Raw genomic sequence first — 17671 nt, 5'->3', positions numbered from 1 at the left:
AGAGGACTGACTGATCTCTCTACATCTAGTTTACCTTCTTCATTATATGGTATAACTCTCTGAAATATAAGTCTTAAATCATTTCCCTGATGTAAAAAAAAATCCTCAATGGCTATATGATTAAGTTCAACCCCTAAAAGGGTACATATATTTCAATTTGGTTCAACACTAACTTACACACTTTCAGTTTCCCTTCTATCCATACTGTTACTGTTTTCCAGCCACAATGAACTGCACGTCACTTTTGGACATCTTTACATATGTCAGTTTATGCCCTTCCATTTACCAGGCATGACCTTGATTCCCTTTGCACTTGCTGAACATTAACGCATCTCCTGATGTTATCTGGCAGAACAAATCCTCTGAATCTTATGACCCCATAATACTTTATACACATCTCTACTGTAGCATTTATGAATTATATTCCTGCAGTGGTTGTCTCCTTTGAGAGTAGGACACTCATGAGGACAGGGATATCACTTACTCTTATAGAGCTTGGTGCATTTTTAGGCACAAGTGTTTGTGGAACTTACTGATGAACAATTTTGGCATACACAGGAGAGGCTTCATCTCCTCTAAACTCCCAGACAGCACACGTGACATAAAATGACATACTGACAGAAAAGGTTTTGTGAGAGCTTTAATGGCACAAAATGTTTATAGCTACAAGTTATACATGTATTGTAAACTGTGTATAATGATACAAAGTGCCAACTAAATAGATGAAGAATGCATAATCGCTTTGGCTCAGTTAATTCCAATAATTTCAACAACTGGTTCATCTAAAACATCACCTGACTGGCTGAGTCAATTTTCATTTTTTAGAATAGTAAGTATTTTTACTGCAATCAAGGTAACTTGTTGCATTTTCAGTGTGCAAGTCTGTGTATGTTTGCTCTTGATCTTGACACTTTTTACAAATATTTTAAGCCAGTTTTCTTCAAACATAAAAACAATGCCTGCCTTTTGTCTCCAAACTGTAAACAGGTGTAAAGCTTTTAAAACATTAATCTTAAAAAAACAAAACAAAACAAAAAAACCCCAAACAACTCATCTATTAATTGTTGAATTCTCCTTTCCAATCATACAATCTGTTTCTGTTCAACACAAATCTGGGTAGGAACTATAAACATTCAGCCCATTTGTTAGGGCTATCAATAAATACTGCATTTCACCTTTAAGTTTTACTGTGATCATGTGTTCATGTTTTAATTAATATTCCATAAGTTCCCAGATACTTTAGGAAAAAGGACAAAACTAAGTTTATTTTTAATATTGAAAATAAATCATAAATACACTCAAGTTCTGATCATACTATTGATAGAATCACTACTGAGTTTGGAAAGAAGGCAATGGGATGCCTGTAAAAAGCTGCTATTCCTCTAGGTATAATTTTACTTTTCCCTCCCATGACATGCCAATTGTAATACAAAGTAAGGTGTGCTATGTCGTTCTCTCAACTTTATCAGTTTTTTCAATTTTATTCAAGCTTTCAAAATCAGAGAGCATAGCTTTAATTTCTTTCCAAAGAAATTCAAATATGAGCACTTGAAATAAACAGGTTATAGAAGGCAAATCAAGTGTTATCAGGTTTAAGATTAAGATAGAAACAAGGTATAATAAGATATCTAAAATTATTTAGACATCAAATGCTAAAAAGAAAAAAAGAAAAGAAAACCAATTCAGAAAACAATTTTGGATATGCCATCTTTCTTAAAAGATACCCAGCTATATTCTTGAAAAAAGTCAAATTAATTTTTGTTTAATCGGTATGTTATTTTCTGCTATAGCACATCAATTCTATAAAATATGATGTGAGAGAGAAAAGAGTTTCTGCACTTGGCAAACCTGGCTGTCATAGTGTTTTTAATTCAAGTCAACTTGATACACTTTAATGAATACACCGCTAGTTTTAAAATTAATAATGGTTCCCTAAATATTCAATAGTAATGTCTATAATCAAACAGTAATTATATATATATAAAACATATAGTAGTATCCTTCAGAGTTAGCTATGCTATGTATTCTGAAATCCAACAAAATCTACTTGAAATAACTGGCAATCCTGATACTTTCTAACAATTTGGTCCTAATGCTTCACATTTTAGAAGGAAAAAAGCGTGTCAATGAAGGAAGAAGTTGTTGAGTGCTCTGGAACTTCAAGAGCATAACATAACTGAAAAGACGGTTACATGAGAAAATCAACAGCGCCTGTAGAAACATAGGAATTACCTCAGTAAGACAGTAGAGTAAACATTAATAAGCGAGAGACCAAAAGAAAACAAATGGCATCTTTTCAGAACTTTGTCAACTGTTCCCACAACCCAAATCTGTTTTTCTAAGTTGCACAAGTGCTTGGTGTAACTCTGAAACAATTATCTGCAGTTTAAAAAGCTTCAGATTATAAACGATGCTTCCTAAAACAAGAAGCCTGTATTTACACCACAAATTTGAACTCAGTCCAAAGCCTCCTCTTAGAGAAAATAAAATGAAGAAATAAATTTAAAGAAAATCATGACAAATTCACATGCAGCTAAAAAACATAAAAATCCCAAACACAAAAATTCCAAAAGCAATTTCATGTATTTCTAGGCCTGAGACATTCCTTACCAGAAATAAAGATTCTACACCATAGAAAAGACAGCATTACAACATACTAGTATTAAAATCTGCTGATGATTTTAGTTCTTATTCTATTTCATATCTATCATTTGTACAGCCTGCCTCCTACAAATGAAAAGGCGCTACTAGGAGGCACAGACAGAACGTGGCTCCACAGCTGGTTTAAAATAATATTTTATTGCCCAGGATATTTTTTTTCCTTGTATCTTGTTTTTTGTTTGTTTTTTTGTGTTCTTTTTAAATAACTTTTAAATCAAGCTTAGGGAAGCTTGCTTTTGACTTGACCAAAAACAAAAACAAAGCTTTTGTATCATCCACTAACCTCATCTCATTTTAACAGAGTGATAGTAGTTACCTTGCAAGAGTAAAATTTATACTACGAATGCTGCAGGTCTAGTCTGGTGGTACTAATTGGAGACAATAGCATTGTTGCCAAAATTATAATCTGCTGGTGGCATTTGCAGAAAAGAAGCCCTTGCAAATTTCTAAACAACATTAAACTCTGTTAGGAAATTCTAAAGTGTCTTACAGGCCAAAAAGGGAATGAATGAAGTTAGTAAAATGCCTCAACAGAGTCTGAATAAAATACTGAATTTCAAGAGTTACTGGAACTTGGATATGTAAAAATAGGGCAGTAGATGGGTCATGCTTACAATGGTCTCAAGTTCAAATAAACTAATTTGACAATAACACCACTTCATAGGTCACACGTTTCCAGGGGCTTTCTCTCAGTAGGTGCTGGCAGAAGATGTGCTCAGTCGTTTTCCAATATAGATGCTGAAAGGAAACAGAGTGTATCATTTCATCTGTTTCAACAGTTATATACCAGCTTGTTCACATGTTGAATTCTACTTGAAAATGAACTTTTTCAGTCCTTGTAGGAGGCTCTAAAGGTGTATATGCAAGTTCCCTATCACCCTAAAATTATTGCTGACTTACTTAAACCTATCACCAGCTAGCTAAAGCGGTTTTATGTGATTATGTTTACTCATTGGGGTGCCTGGAGAGCACAGGGGCAGTGATTAGATGAAGTGAAGACAGAGAACAGAGCACTCTCCAAAGATAAAGCCAAGCCGTCCTCCATTGAGATGATTCAGTTTTGGGGGACAAGATGTCCTACTGATATCTCAGGTGTGAAATATAGTAATATGTCAAATTATTTTGGTCTCTGTTTAGAAAAAAAATTTTAAAGCTGCTAGAGCTTTAAAGAGGGATCTTACTAAGAGGACTCTTAAGGATTAGGGACCTAAAATCACTTTTCCATGCTAAAAGACAAGTATTTTATCTCTTCAACAACATAAGCAAAAGGGAAGTTAAGGAAAACAGTGAACTATCCATATTCCCCTGTCCATTAAAAGCAACCAAGGTTTATTAACCTTCTTTTCTGTATTCGTTTATAGCAACAGTTACTTCAGCAAGAGAAAGTCTGAAGGTTCACCAAAGGAAGACGAACTGCAAGGTACAAAAACCAACAACTGTGCAGTCATCACTGTCAGGGAATTTAAACTCCTACCCCTATCCCCACATCAACCCCCAAACAACATTCACACATCCCCCTTCCTCCACAAACACCTTCCACTTCATTTTTTGGCATTATTATCCTTGCCCTCACAAAAGCAGATCAAGCACCTAAGAAAACAAAAGGGGTGTGTAGAAAAATTGCATGTATTTTTTTCACATTCATGACTGTAAGGTTCTCTGATATACTGAGTTCTGTAAAGGGAAGGCAAGGAATGATGCATCTTTTTCACATTATATACGGAAAACGATCCATTGGGCATGTTTAGAGTGTAACAGAGATGTCTCAAAAAAAAGTTCAAAAATGTATAATCAAATTAAAAAAAGAATGAATTTAAAAGACATGCCTGAAAAATTAATGAATTACAGGTAAATATGGGGTCAATTTTAGAAGCATAAATGAAAACACTACAAAGTTAAGAGAGTACAAAACACCCACAATCAACCTACCAATTTCACTCAAGGACTATTAGAAACAATGATATATTTTCCCATATAGGGAAAAAAAAAGTTCATATCAACCTTTAACTTTACACACTAATGACTAGTTTACTTTAAAATTTAGCTAATCTTGAGTAATTTACAAATTTCAAGAAGAGTCAACTGAAAAATCAACACGTAAGGGACTAAGATGAACATCTTATTTTCAAATAAGGAAAAAAAGCCCTATGATTATTAAAATGCTTATTGGTGGACCAATAGTGGATCAACTTTAATAATTCTTTTAAATTCTCCCTATCTGTATAAAACATTAAAAGCAAAGCAATATAAACTATTTTCATACATATCCTTTACATCTGGAAATAAAATATGAGGATCAGATGAATGGAATAAACTTTAGGAATGTACCAGTACTTACCCTAGCCCCAAAGCCAAAACATGAGAAATGAACAGAGATGGAATGAACACCTTAAGAAACTCTGCAGAGAAAATACCCCCTTTCTTCATGGCTCCACTTTTTCTCATGCTTAAAGAAGCAGAACGCTTAGGGTGCCTGAAGTGGAACTCCCTGGAGAAAGAAATCCAGAGGTAACTGTCAGAAATGCATTTGCTGAAAATATGGGAATTACCAGGCACTGAAGAGAAGTATGTGAGAACTTACTTAGGTGGAATGTTTTCAGGTCTACTGGACCAGTCAGAAACCCAGTCTACACTTTTCTTCAAACCCTCGGCTTCTTTCTCTCCTTCTCCAACTTCTTCTTCTGACTGTCAAGAAGAATTCAAACTTTAAAAAAGGATACAAGGAAAACCAATTCCTCCTAAAACAAAGACAAATCTGGATGGAAAATATACTAAAATCGTGAAGCTTGCATCAGTAAATTTTATGTAAGAAACAATACCATTTTTCAAAAGAAAGATTCAAACAAATCCAAGATAACAGTATTTAATATCTTTAATTCAAATGAGCCTCACTGTCATTACATCTAAACAGAGTAAATGAAAATTTTGTGTTTCACGAAGAAAAGGCTTAACGTGTAGCACACTCTTGGTAACTGTTGAATCTGGGTGATGCTTATATGGAGGTCCACTCTACTCTTCTCTTTACTTCCGTATGTATTTGAAATATTCATAATTAAAAAATAAAGGGAATATAACAAAAATAAAGTGGTAAGAAATAAAATAAAAATGGAAATGTGATGAGGAATTAAATATAAACAGCATTTAGTGAGCATTTATTAAGAGACAAGCATCATTTTAAGCATCATTTACCCATTTTAAACATATTAACTTCACCTTGCATCAATATTATAAAAACAGGAACTATTAATATCCTATTTTACAAATGAGGAAACTTATGCATAGGTTAAGTAACTTGCCTAAGGTTATATATAATCAGTAAGTAGCAGGACCAGTATTCAAACTCAAGTTGTCTTCAGCGCACCTACTCTTAAGCACTAGGCTTTACTCCGTGGAAGGAGAAAATCTGTTAGGATAAATTACTGTCCAAGCATTTCCCAAGGCTTATTCAAATGACTTAAACCAAAAAATTTGGGGAATAATTTATTTTAAAATGATTCAGAATTTGACAACTATTGTATTAAATAAATGAACAGGAAATCTCATTGCTTGCTAATGATAATTTAAAGTCAAAGATTCAGGCCAAGAGCAATCAAAATTTCCAGTAGCTTCTCAATCAACAGAACCCACAGGAATGAGAAATTCCTAAAAGTGACAGTAAAATTATTTATTCATTTTTAAGGAATGTGATGTTATGACCCCAAACCAAAGGGTCTCAAAGCCAAGAACTATTTTGATTTTTATTTTGTTTGAATAAAGATTCAATCTTTGACCAAAGTTTTATTTATTTCAGTAGGTGTAAAGAAATACAGAGCTTTATATTTCCAAATGTCTTTTCTGGATAGGTTTAGTTTTCTGTGAAGTAGCTGTTCCAGGAAGGAAGCTTCACAGTCCATAATAAAAATAGAAAGTTTTACTATCAAAAACAAAATAAAATCCCTGTGTATTTTTGCTACTCCAGTGATATCATTCTTATCTAGTTCTGCCGACCACAGCAAATTCTGTCCAATGACACAATGTAGTATTTAGGATTAAGCTTTTTCCATTGAGCATTGAGATTACTCAGAATCATGAGTTGGCTCTTTGGAGTAACACTGAAAATATCCTAAATCAAAGGTACCAATTTACGTACACAATTAAAATCTGACTACATCCAACACATTGCAAGTCACTGCTGCTTATAGCTTCTATCTTTGGTCTTACATGTCTCTCTTTAAAACTGCTCATAGATTTAGGTTTAAATTTTTGAACAAGTTAATATTTAACACTTTCCAACAGAATAAAAATGTAATAATTAAGATTTTATGCTCTATTTTTTCCCCAAGATGATATAATTTTCTCTCAGCTGAGTGAAGCAGTTATCTTTGGCATAATATTATATATAAAAAAAATTCCCCAGGTAAGTTTAGGATGTGTACCTTAAAGCATAAGGATAGTAAACTCTTCTGTTACTGCCCTGTAGTTCCTTCCATATTAATCCTAAATTTGCCACTTTCAGGTTTGAGGTTGCCTTCCAATTCTTGGAATTCCAGACTCTGGTAAAAGTGCACTTATTCTAAGCATATAAGATTCATGCTTTCAAATGAATCAATAACCCTCCATCTCTAAGTCTACATGGAAAAGGAAGGACATTTTCAGTTTGGATTTCAAAACTCCTTCTAATGATTCAACATCCCACTGGCCTCTTTGGTCCCAGAAAGATACTGCAAAAATGTCTTCAGAGACAAGCTAAAGACCTACAGTCTGTTTTCTGCTACAAAACTGAGATTCTAGAGGACTATCATCCTAAAAGTACAGTTTAATGATCTTTTTCCTAAATGCATAACCTTAGGCTTTCCCAAACCACACTCACCAGACACATTTTAATTCATTCTCATGACCTTGTGAGCTCTCCTAAAAATCAACCCCATTCACTTATTTTAATAGAAGCAAGGGTCATATACTCAGACTTCTTTTCAATCCTGGCTCTCTCACTTGCTTTGTTAATTTGTTTAACTTAATGAGGATAAACCCTTACTTTCTCCATTTGTAGGGATATTATCACCTCTTTCACTGGACTGAGATCATTAAGACTGTAAAATAAATAAATAAATACATACATACATACATAAATTTAGTACCTAAAACATATCTAATAAATTTAATGTCTTTCCCTTCCTCCTAGAAAAGCTTGAAAATGACATAGTCTTCTTATAGAGCACATACAAAATACTCAATAAGAGCAAGTACAGTAACAGTCCTTTGTTAAGTTCTGTTAACTGTTTCCTATAAGCTTTTTCTCATTCATGAAGAAAATCCATCCTCCTAAATCCCAGAGTGAATAATTTTTAAATTGTTTCTTCAATTTAAAAAACTAATGTAAAAGCTCTCTGAAACTCCAAATAAATTATATCTACTGATTTCTCCCTTATTAAAAGTCTTACTCTAACAGATGTAATGTTTTTCTTACAGGAGTTAGACTGCTTTTCCAAAAACTTAAACCTTGTTTAAATTGACTGATCTCACTGGTATTGGAGCTTAACCCATTTGATGATATTTAGGTACCATTCTATGAACAGGGATCACACTGGCAATCCTACCGTAGTCTGACACATAGATCAGAAGGCTTACATTTTCTCTCCTGAGTTTCTTTGGAATTCTAAGATGGTTAAGATTTCCATTTAAATTCAATTATAAATTAAGTCTAATTTTACACCTGCCATTCCATGAGCCAGGACAGCACTTAAAAAGTTTTCCATTAGGTTACTAGGTAGGTTATTAAGGGGAAAAAAGTGAGGGAATTCTAAAGTCAAACAAGCTTGGGAAATGCTTGGTTTAATTCCACAGATTCCTTTACTGCAAGAATTCTCAGAGCCTTTGATCTGCTACTATGTACTGTGAACACTGGGGTGGAAGGGTGAGGAAGGCCAGGGGCTGCATTATTTTTCACTCATTTGACTTCAGAACTCACTTATGGAGCTTCTCATTAAGCAACTGCTCCTGAGAACACATTTTAGAAAATGTTAATCTAGGCTTTCAACCTGTCTATACAATAGGCAATATGGATTAAGGACATCTTCCTCAGGAGAGACTATATATAGCAAAGAATTAACTTCACTTCTCTAAGATTCCTTAGTACATTTTTTGCCACGAAGACTTTACATACCTTCTTTTTCAGTAGTTATATCTTACTGCATGTGGCAAAAATGATATACATTAGCCATCAGTTCAACAAGTCTAGCCAGAACATCTTACTACTAGGAGCCCTGCTACTGTAAGCTTCTCTATAGCATAAAACTCCTAACACAATGAATTTGTATTCAATCCACAGATATTCTAGTTTTGGAAAACAGCACAGAGAATCGAGAAATTGTGCAGACTTTAGAAGTATAGAGAATACTGGGTGAATCCAAGATAACATGCAAAATATTTCTAATGCAATGGGATCCAGGACCGTACAAAGCAGGAACCCCATAAAACAAATTTTGTGTTATAATTCATTTAACAAATATTTTTCAAGCACCATAACACAGGTGATAAAGACATTGGTTCTTGTCTTCAAAAATTTGCACTCTAATGACACTTTTAGGGCTGGTTATGAATATTCTGAATGTTCACAATTATTTTCTTGTAAGTTTTTATAATATATATCTTTGTTGGATTTTATTACTATACTCATACATTCCCAACAATGTAAATGCCTAGTGAACTATAAGGAACCCTATATAATTTAGATGAATTTTATCTACAGCAGTTAAAAATTCATCTCAAAAATCACTGCTTTGCTTTCAGAAAAAGTTTTCACACTTGGGTCTAGAAATCACCAACAGATCCTAGTACTAACACAACCTGCACTGCTATTTATTTTGTGTCCTAGATAAGATGATGTCTCAGTTTTCTCATCTGTAAACTCAACAAAAACAACCTGGAATACTGGACTACATTATGTTCAAAAATTTTTCGATTCTTTTAGGGTGATAGGACCCAAAGTTTTTGTGGAGAACGAGTGCAAACAAGGACTATATCAACCTAAACAAATTCTAAAATCAGAAACTGAATAACCTAAAACAACTTCAAACTATTAAAAAATTTTATTTTTAAATATATTTAGGAAAAAAAACTTATGTTCGTTAATAGATTTTTCATTTTTCCTGCTTATTTACTGTAAATCAGAAAAATAAGCACACATGTACATACATATTACACACACACCTGAGAGCTATGGTCCCTGCTGGTGTGCATTTCCACATCAAACATAATCTGTCCATCTTCTTGTGGGGAAGGGCTAGAAAATAAAGACTTTAGCCATTAGTTTTAATTCTTATTTTGTTAAATAATTAGCTTCCTACTGGAAATTAGAAAATTAACATCTTCAAAAAGAAAGCAAATCAGAAAGAGCTATATACCATAACCCCATGTAAGAGAATTTTATGTGGTATTAAGTGGCTAAATGAAAATTACTTCCCAAAATGTTTTGAAATTACTCAGTGGTGATGAATTCCTTTGTAATGATAAATCTGCAAAGGGAATATTTAGCTAAAGGCAAAAGACTGTCATATTTTCTTAATTTTACTTTTTTCAATAAAGTTTTGTAAAAGGATCCTCAAATTCTGAAACTTAAGTTTTGGGTTCCTTTTCACAAAGTTCTTTCTCATTTACTCAACACTAGCAGTTCTCAAAGTGTGAAAAGCCATTCTCAAAGGAGTTCTAAAAGACTCTTTACTAGTGTCTTCAAGGTCAAAATTGTTTTCACAATAATACTATTAAGATGTTACTTGCCTTTCTCATTCTCATTCTCTCACGAGTGTATTTTTCCAGAGACTACATGATGTGTAATATCATAAGACAATGAACGCAAAAGCAGATGAAAATCCAGCTGTTTTCTATTAAGCCAGACATTAAAGAGATTTGAAAAAAAGCATCAACAATGTTTACAGCTTTTTTGCTGTTGTTTTGGGAAATAGTTTTCACTGAAAAAAAATCTATTAAAATGTAATGGGTTATTAATTTCAAATGAATAATGCATATTTAAAAATTTATCACTTTTAAATTTCTAACATAGTAAATATCAATATATATATATAACCTACATAAACAACAGCTCTTTGGCATGCTGAGACCAAAAAAGTTTTGAGAGCCACTATTCTACTTCATTCAGAAACATCTGTTTTGAGATATTTCAAAGTAAATTATGTAAGCTTATATATGAGCACACAATATTTAATGAAAAACACGATATGTATTTCTGAAACTATATTTGTTTACAGATAAATTTTTAGACAAAAACACAAGATCATGAACCTTATTTGGCACAATAAATGACTACAATGTGTCAACTTCTATTCTGAGCTTTATCAAAGATTTCTTATACAACCACAAGCAAGTCACTACAAACATTACCCCCTTCACCATTCCCAACCCCACCATCAAACAGGGATGAAAATTCATGGGGCTCAACTTGCTCAAAGGAACAGCACATTAACTATTAAAATTACTAAGAGCATGTGTACAATGTTAATGTGTAGCGATGTTGCTCAAAGACAACTGGCCCCAAAATAAGTTAAGATCATCAGAAATTTACCATGTTAATTAAGCCTTGGGCTCTTAGACTATTATAATCAATAAAAGAGATTCTTAAGTGCGGATAGGAAAGTAGAAACACTGGTTCTATATCAGACATATACGTATTTAGAAAATTTTTGTTTTAACTAGAAAGATCAGACTAAACCACAGAATCAACCAGACTGAGGCACTCTTGCCGTCCTCAGTTTACTGTCTTTATTGCTCAGAATACTAATGGATTCATAGCCAGGTATCAAATTAAAGTCCAGCCTTATATATCCATGACCAGGTCAAGGTAGTCTGAATGACAAAGTCCAAGAATCCTGCTGAAACACTGCTGTAGTTCAGCAGGATCCTTGGACTTTTTTTTTACTACTGGCACCAATCTCACAAAAATACTAAGTTTTTCTCTGATAAACTGTTAACTGTTCTTAGCTATTTAGAATATATACATTAGAGTCAACCCTGGCACATATTAGGATCACTTGGGGTGCTTTTTAAAACATTCTGATGTATATACCCCAAGCCTGACAAGTGAATGTAAACTCTAGGGAGGGATCTTGTACATCAGTATTTTAAAAGCTCCCTGGGTGAATCTAGTGTACAGCCAAGGATGAACATCCCTACAACAGGACGTACCACAGAAAAAAGCACACAGAGGTTATCTTCTAAAAGCTAGTGCACAGGCGGGGCAAGATGGCAGACTGGTGAGCTGTATGTTTTAGTTACTCCTCCAGGAAAGTAGGTAAAAAGCCAGGAACTGTGTGGACTGGACACCACAGAGCAATCTGTCTTTGGGCATACTTCATACAACACTCATGAAAACGTGGAACTGCTGAGATCAGCGAAATCTGTAAGTTTTTGCGGCCAGGGGACCCGCGCCCCTCCCTGCCAGGCTCAGTCCCGGGGGAGGAGGGGCTGTCAGCTCCAGGAAGGAGAAGGGAGAATTGCAGTGGCTGCTCTTATCGGAAACTCATTCTACTGATTCAAACTCCAACCATAGATAGACTGAGACCAGACACCAGAGACTCTGAGAGCAGCCAGCCCAGCAGAGAGGAGACAGGCATAGAAAAAAAACAACACGAAAAACTCCAAAATAAAAGCAGAGGATTTTTGGAGTTCTGGTGAACACAGAAAGGGGAAGGGCGGAGATCAGGCCTTGAGGCGCATATGCAAATCCCGAAGCAAGGCTGATCTCTCTGCCCTGTGCACCTTTCCTTAATGGCCCTGGTTGCTTTGTCTATTAGCATTTCAATAACCCATTAGATCTCTGAGGAGGGCGTTTTTTTTTTTTTTTTTTTTAAATCCTTTTTGCTTTTTCTAAAACAATTACTCTAAGAAGCTCAATACAGAAAGCTTCAAAGAATTGAAATTTGGGCACGTCAAGTCAAGAGCAGAACTAAGAGAGCTCTGAGACAAAAGGCAATAATCCAGTGGCTGAGAAAATTCACTAAACAACACAACTTCCCAAGAAAAGGGGGGTGTCCGCTCACAGCCACCATCCTGGTGGACAGGAAACACTCCTGCCCATCGCCAGCCCCATAGCCCAGAGCTGCCCCAGACAACCCAGTGTGACGGAAGTGCTTCAAATAACAGGCACACACCACAAAACTGGGCGTGGACATTAGCCTCCCCTGCAAACTCAGCTGAATGTCCCAGAGCTGGGAAGGGGGAGCAGTGTGAATTAACAGAGCCCCATTCAGCCATCATTTGAGCAGACTGGGAGCCTCCCAACACAGCCCAGCAGCCCAGAACTGCCCTGGGGGGAAGGCACTCACCTGTGACATAGCACAGTCATCCCTCAACAGAGGACCCGGGGTGCACAGCCTGGAAGAGGGGCCCACTTGCAAGTCTCAGGAGCCATACGCCAATACCAAAGACTTGTGGGTCAGTGGCAGAGACAAACTGTGGCAGGACTGAACTGAAGGATTAGACTATTGCAGTAGCTTTAAAACTCTAGGATCATCAGGGAGATTTGATTGTTAGGGCCACCCCCCCCTCCCCGACTGCCCAGAAACACGCCCCACGTACAGGGCAGGCAACACCAACTACACACGCAAGCTTGGTACACCAATTGGGCCCCACAAGACTCACTCCCCCACTCACCAAAAAGGCTAAGCAGGGGAGATCTGGCTTGTGGAGAACAGGTGGCTCGTGGACGCCACCTGCTGGTTAGTTAGAGAAAGTGTACTCCACGAAGCTGTAGATCTGATAAATTAGAGATAAGGACTTCAACTGGTCTACAAACCCTAAAAGAACCCTATCAAGTTCAGCAAATGCCACGAGGCCAAAAACAACAGAAAATTATAAAGCATATGAAAAAACCAGACAATATGGATAACCCAAGCCCAAGCACCCAAATCAAAAGACCAGAAGAGACACACCTAGAGCAGCTACTCAAAGAACTAAAGATGAACAATGAGACCATAGTACGGGATATGAAGGAAATCAAGAAGACCCTAGAAGAGCATAAAGAAGACATTGCAAGACTAAATAAAAAAATGGATGATCTTATGGAAATTAAAGAAACTGTTGACCAAATTAAAAAGATTCTGGACACTCATAGTACAAGACTAGAGGAAGTTGAACAACGAATCAGTGACCTGGAAGATGACAGAATGGAAAATGAAAGCATAAAAGAAAGAATGGGGAAAAAAATTGAAAAACTCGAAATGGACCTCAGGGATATGATAGATAATATGAAACGTCTGAATATAAGACTCATTGGTGTCCCAGAAGGGGAAGAAAAGGGTAAAGGTCTAGGAAGAGTATTCAAAGAAATTGTTGGGGAAAACTTCCCAAATCTTCTAAACAACATAAATACACAAATCATAAATGCTCAGCGAACTCCAAATAGAATAAATCCAAAAAAACCCACTCCGAGACATATACTGATCACACTGTCAAACATAGAAGAGAAGGAGCAAGTTCTGAAAGCAGCAAGAGAAAAGCAATTCACCACATACAAAGGAAACAGCATAAGACTAAGTAGTGACTACTCAGCAGCCACCATGGAGGCCAGAAGGCAGTGGCACGATACATTTAAAATTCTGAGTGAGAGGAATTTCCAGCCAAGAATACTTTATCCAGCAAAGCTCTCCTTCAAATTTGAGGGAGAGCTTAAATTTTTCACAGACAAAGAAATGCTGAGAGAATTTGCTAACAAGAGACCTGCCCTACTGGAGATACTAAAGGGAGCCCTACAGACAGAGAAACAAAGACAGGACAGAGAGACTTGGAGAAAGGTTCAGTACTAAAGAGATTCGGTATGGGTACAATAAAGGATATTAATAGAGAGAGGGAAAAATATGGCAAACATAATCCAAAGGATAAGATGGCCGATTCAAGAAATGCCTTCACGGTTTTAACGTTGAATGTAAATGGATTAAACTCCCCAATTAAAAGATATAGATTCGCAGAATGGATAAAAAAAAATGAACCATCAATATGTTGCATACAAGAGACTCATCTTAGACACAGGGACACAAAGAAACTGAAAGTGAAAGGATGGAAAAAAATATTTCATGCAAGCTACAGCCAAAAGAAAGCAGGTGTAGCAATATTAATCTCAGATAAAATAGACTTCAAATGCAGGGATGTTATGAGAGACAAAGAAGGCCACTACATACTAATAAAAGGGGCAATTCAGCAAGAAGAAATAACAATCGTAAATGTCTATGCACCCAATCAAGGTGCCACAAAATACATGAGAGAAACATTGGCAAAACTAAAGGAAGCAATTGATGTTTCCACAATAATTGTGGGAGACTTCAACACATCACTCTCTCCTATAGATAGATCAACCAGACAGAAGACCAATAAGGAAATTGAAAACCTAAACAATCTGATAAATGAATTAGATTTAACAGACATCTACAGGACATTACATCCCAAATCACCAGGATACACATACTTTTCTAGTGCTCACGGAACTTTCTCCAGAATAGATCATATGCTGGGACATAAAACAAGCCTCAATAAATTTAAAAAGATTGAAATTATTCAAAGCACATTCTCTGACCACAATGGAATACAATTAGAAGTCAATAACCATCAGAGACTTAGAAAATTCACAAATACCTGGAGTTTAAACAACACACTCCTAAACAATCAGTGGGTTAAAGAAGAAATAGCAAGAGAAATTGCTAAATATATAGAGACGAATGAAAATGAGAACACAACATACCAAAACCTATGGGATGCAGCAAAAGCAGTGCTAAGGGGGAAATTTATAGCACTAAACGCATATATTAAAAAGGAAGAAAGAGCCAAAATCAAAGAACTAATGGATCAACTGAAGAAGCTAGAAAATGAACAGCAAACCAATCCTAAACCAAGTACAAGAAAAGAAATAACAAGGATTAAAGCAGAAATAAATGACATAGAGAACAAAAAAACAATAGAAAGGATAAATATCACCAAAAGTTGGTTCTTTGAGAAGATCAACAAGATTGACAAGCCCCTAGCTAGACTGACAAAATCAAAAAGAGAGAAGACCCATATAAACAAAATAATGAATGAAAAAGGTGACATAACTGCAGATCCTGAAGAAATTAAAAAAATTATAAGAGGATATTATGAACAACTGTATGGCAACAAACTGGATAATGTAGAAGAAATGGACAATTTCCTGGAAACATATGAACAACCTAGACTGACCAGAGAAGAAATAGAAGACCTCAACCAACCCATCACAAGCAAAGAGATCCAATCAGTCATCAAAAATCTTCCCACAAATAAATGCCCAGGGCCAGATGGCTTCACAGGGGAATTCTACCAAACCTTCCAGAAAGAACTGACACCAATCTTACTCAAACTCTTTCAAAACATTGAAGAAAATGGAACACTACCTAACTCATTTTATGAAGCTAACATCAATCTAATACCAAAACCAGGCAAAGATGCTACAAAAAAGGAAAACTACCGGCCAATCTCCCTAATGAATATAGATGCAAAAATCCTCAACAAAATACTTGCAAATCGAATCCAAAGACACATTAAAAAAATCATACACCATGACCAAGTGGGGTTCATTCCAGGCATGCAAGGATGGTTCAACATAAGAAAAACAATCAATGTATTACAACACATTAAAAACTCGAAAGGGAAAAATCAATTGATCATCTCAATAGATGCTGAAAAAGCATTTGACAAAATCCAACATCCGTTTTTGATAAAAACACTTCAAAAGGTAGGAATTGAAGGAAACTTCCTCAACATGATAAAGAGCATATATGAAAAACCCACAGCCAGCATAGTACTCAACGGTGAGAGACTGAAAGCCTTCCCTCTAAGATCAGGAACAAGACAAGGATGCCCGCTGTCACCACTGTTATTCAACATTGTGCTGGAAGTGCTAGCCAGGGCAATCCGGCAAGACAAAGAAATAAAAGGCATCCAAATTGGAAAAGAAGAAGTAAAACTGTCATTGTTTGCAGATGATATGATCTTATATCTAGAAAACCCTGAGAAATCAACGATACACCTACTAGAGCTAATAAACAAATTTAGCAAAATAGCGGGATACAAGATTAATGCACATAAGTCAGTAATGTTTCTATATGCTAGAAATGAACAAACTGAAGAGACACTCAAGAAAAAGATACCATTTTCAATAGCAACTACAAAAATCAAGTACCTAGGAATCAACTTAACCAAAGATGTAAAAGACCTATACAAAGAAAACTACATAACTCTACTAAAAGAAATAGAAGGGGACCTTAAAAGATGGAAAAATATTCCATGTTCATGGATAGGAAGGCTAAATGTCATTAAGATGTCAATTCTACCCAAACTCATCTACAGATTCAATGCAATCCCAATCAAAATTCCAACAACCTACTTTGCAGACTTGGAAAAGCTAGTTATCAAATTTATTTGGAAAGGGAAGATGCCTCGAATTGCTAAAGACACTCTAAAAAAGAAAAACGAAGTGGGAGGACTTACACTCCCTGACTTTGAAGCTTATTATAAAGCCACAGTTGCCAAAACAGCATGGTACTGGCACAAAGATAGACATATAGATCAATGGAATCGAATTGAGAATTCAGAGATAGACCCTCAGATCTATGGCCGACTGATCTTTGATAAGGCCCCCAAAGTCACTGAACTGAGCCATAATGGTCTTTTCAACAAATGGGGCTGGGAGAGTTGGATATCCATATCCAAAAGAATGAAAGAGGACCCCTACCTCACCCCCTACACAAAAATTAACTCAAAATGGACCAAAGATCTCAATATAAAAGAAAGTACCATAAAACTCCTAGAAGATAATGTAGGAAAACATCTTCAAGACCTTGTATTAGGCGGCCACTTCCTAGACTTCACACCCAAAGCACAAGCAACAAAAGAGAAAATAGATAAATGGGAACTCCTCAAGCTTAGAAGTTTCTGCACCTCAAAGGAATTTCTCAAAAAGGTAAAGAGGCAGCCAACTCAATGGGAAAAAATTTTTGGAAACCATGTATCTGAC

At 35.7% G+C, this 17671-nt stretch overlaps 1 protein-coding gene across 2 annotated transcripts in view; it reads right to left on the bottom strand.

Annotated features, from left to right (window-relative positions):
- Positions 1-621: 621 nt before the first annotated feature.
- The window catches only part of BNIP3L (BCL2 interacting protein 3 like), a 28742-nt gene continuing 11692 nt past the window's right edge, over positions 622-17671 (bottom strand). For both annotated transcript variants that reach the window (XM_037812968.1, XM_037812969.1), the window contains exons 3-6: positions 9850-9922; positions 5243-5346; positions 5000-5149; positions 622-3399 (exon numbers count right to left, since the gene is read on the bottom strand). In XM_037812968.1, the coding sequence (XP_037668896.1) occupies positions 3351-3399; positions 5000-5149; positions 5243-5346; positions 9850-9922 (376 nt within the window). In that variant the 3' untranslated portion in view covers positions 622-3350. The remainder of the gene's footprint in view (positions 3400-4999; positions 5150-5242; positions 5347-9849; positions 9923-17671) is intronic.

Source organism: Choloepus didactylus, chromosome 20 (genome assembly GCF_015220235.1).
Source record: "Choloepus didactylus isolate mChoDid1 chromosome 20, mChoDid1.pri, whole genome shotgun sequence".
Classification (NCBI taxonomy): Eukaryota; Metazoa; Chordata; class Mammalia; order Pilosa; family Megalonychidae; genus Choloepus; species Choloepus didactylus.
The sequence above is the reverse complement of the archived record's forward strand: the minus strand, read 5'-3'. Positions and strand labels throughout refer to the sequence as shown.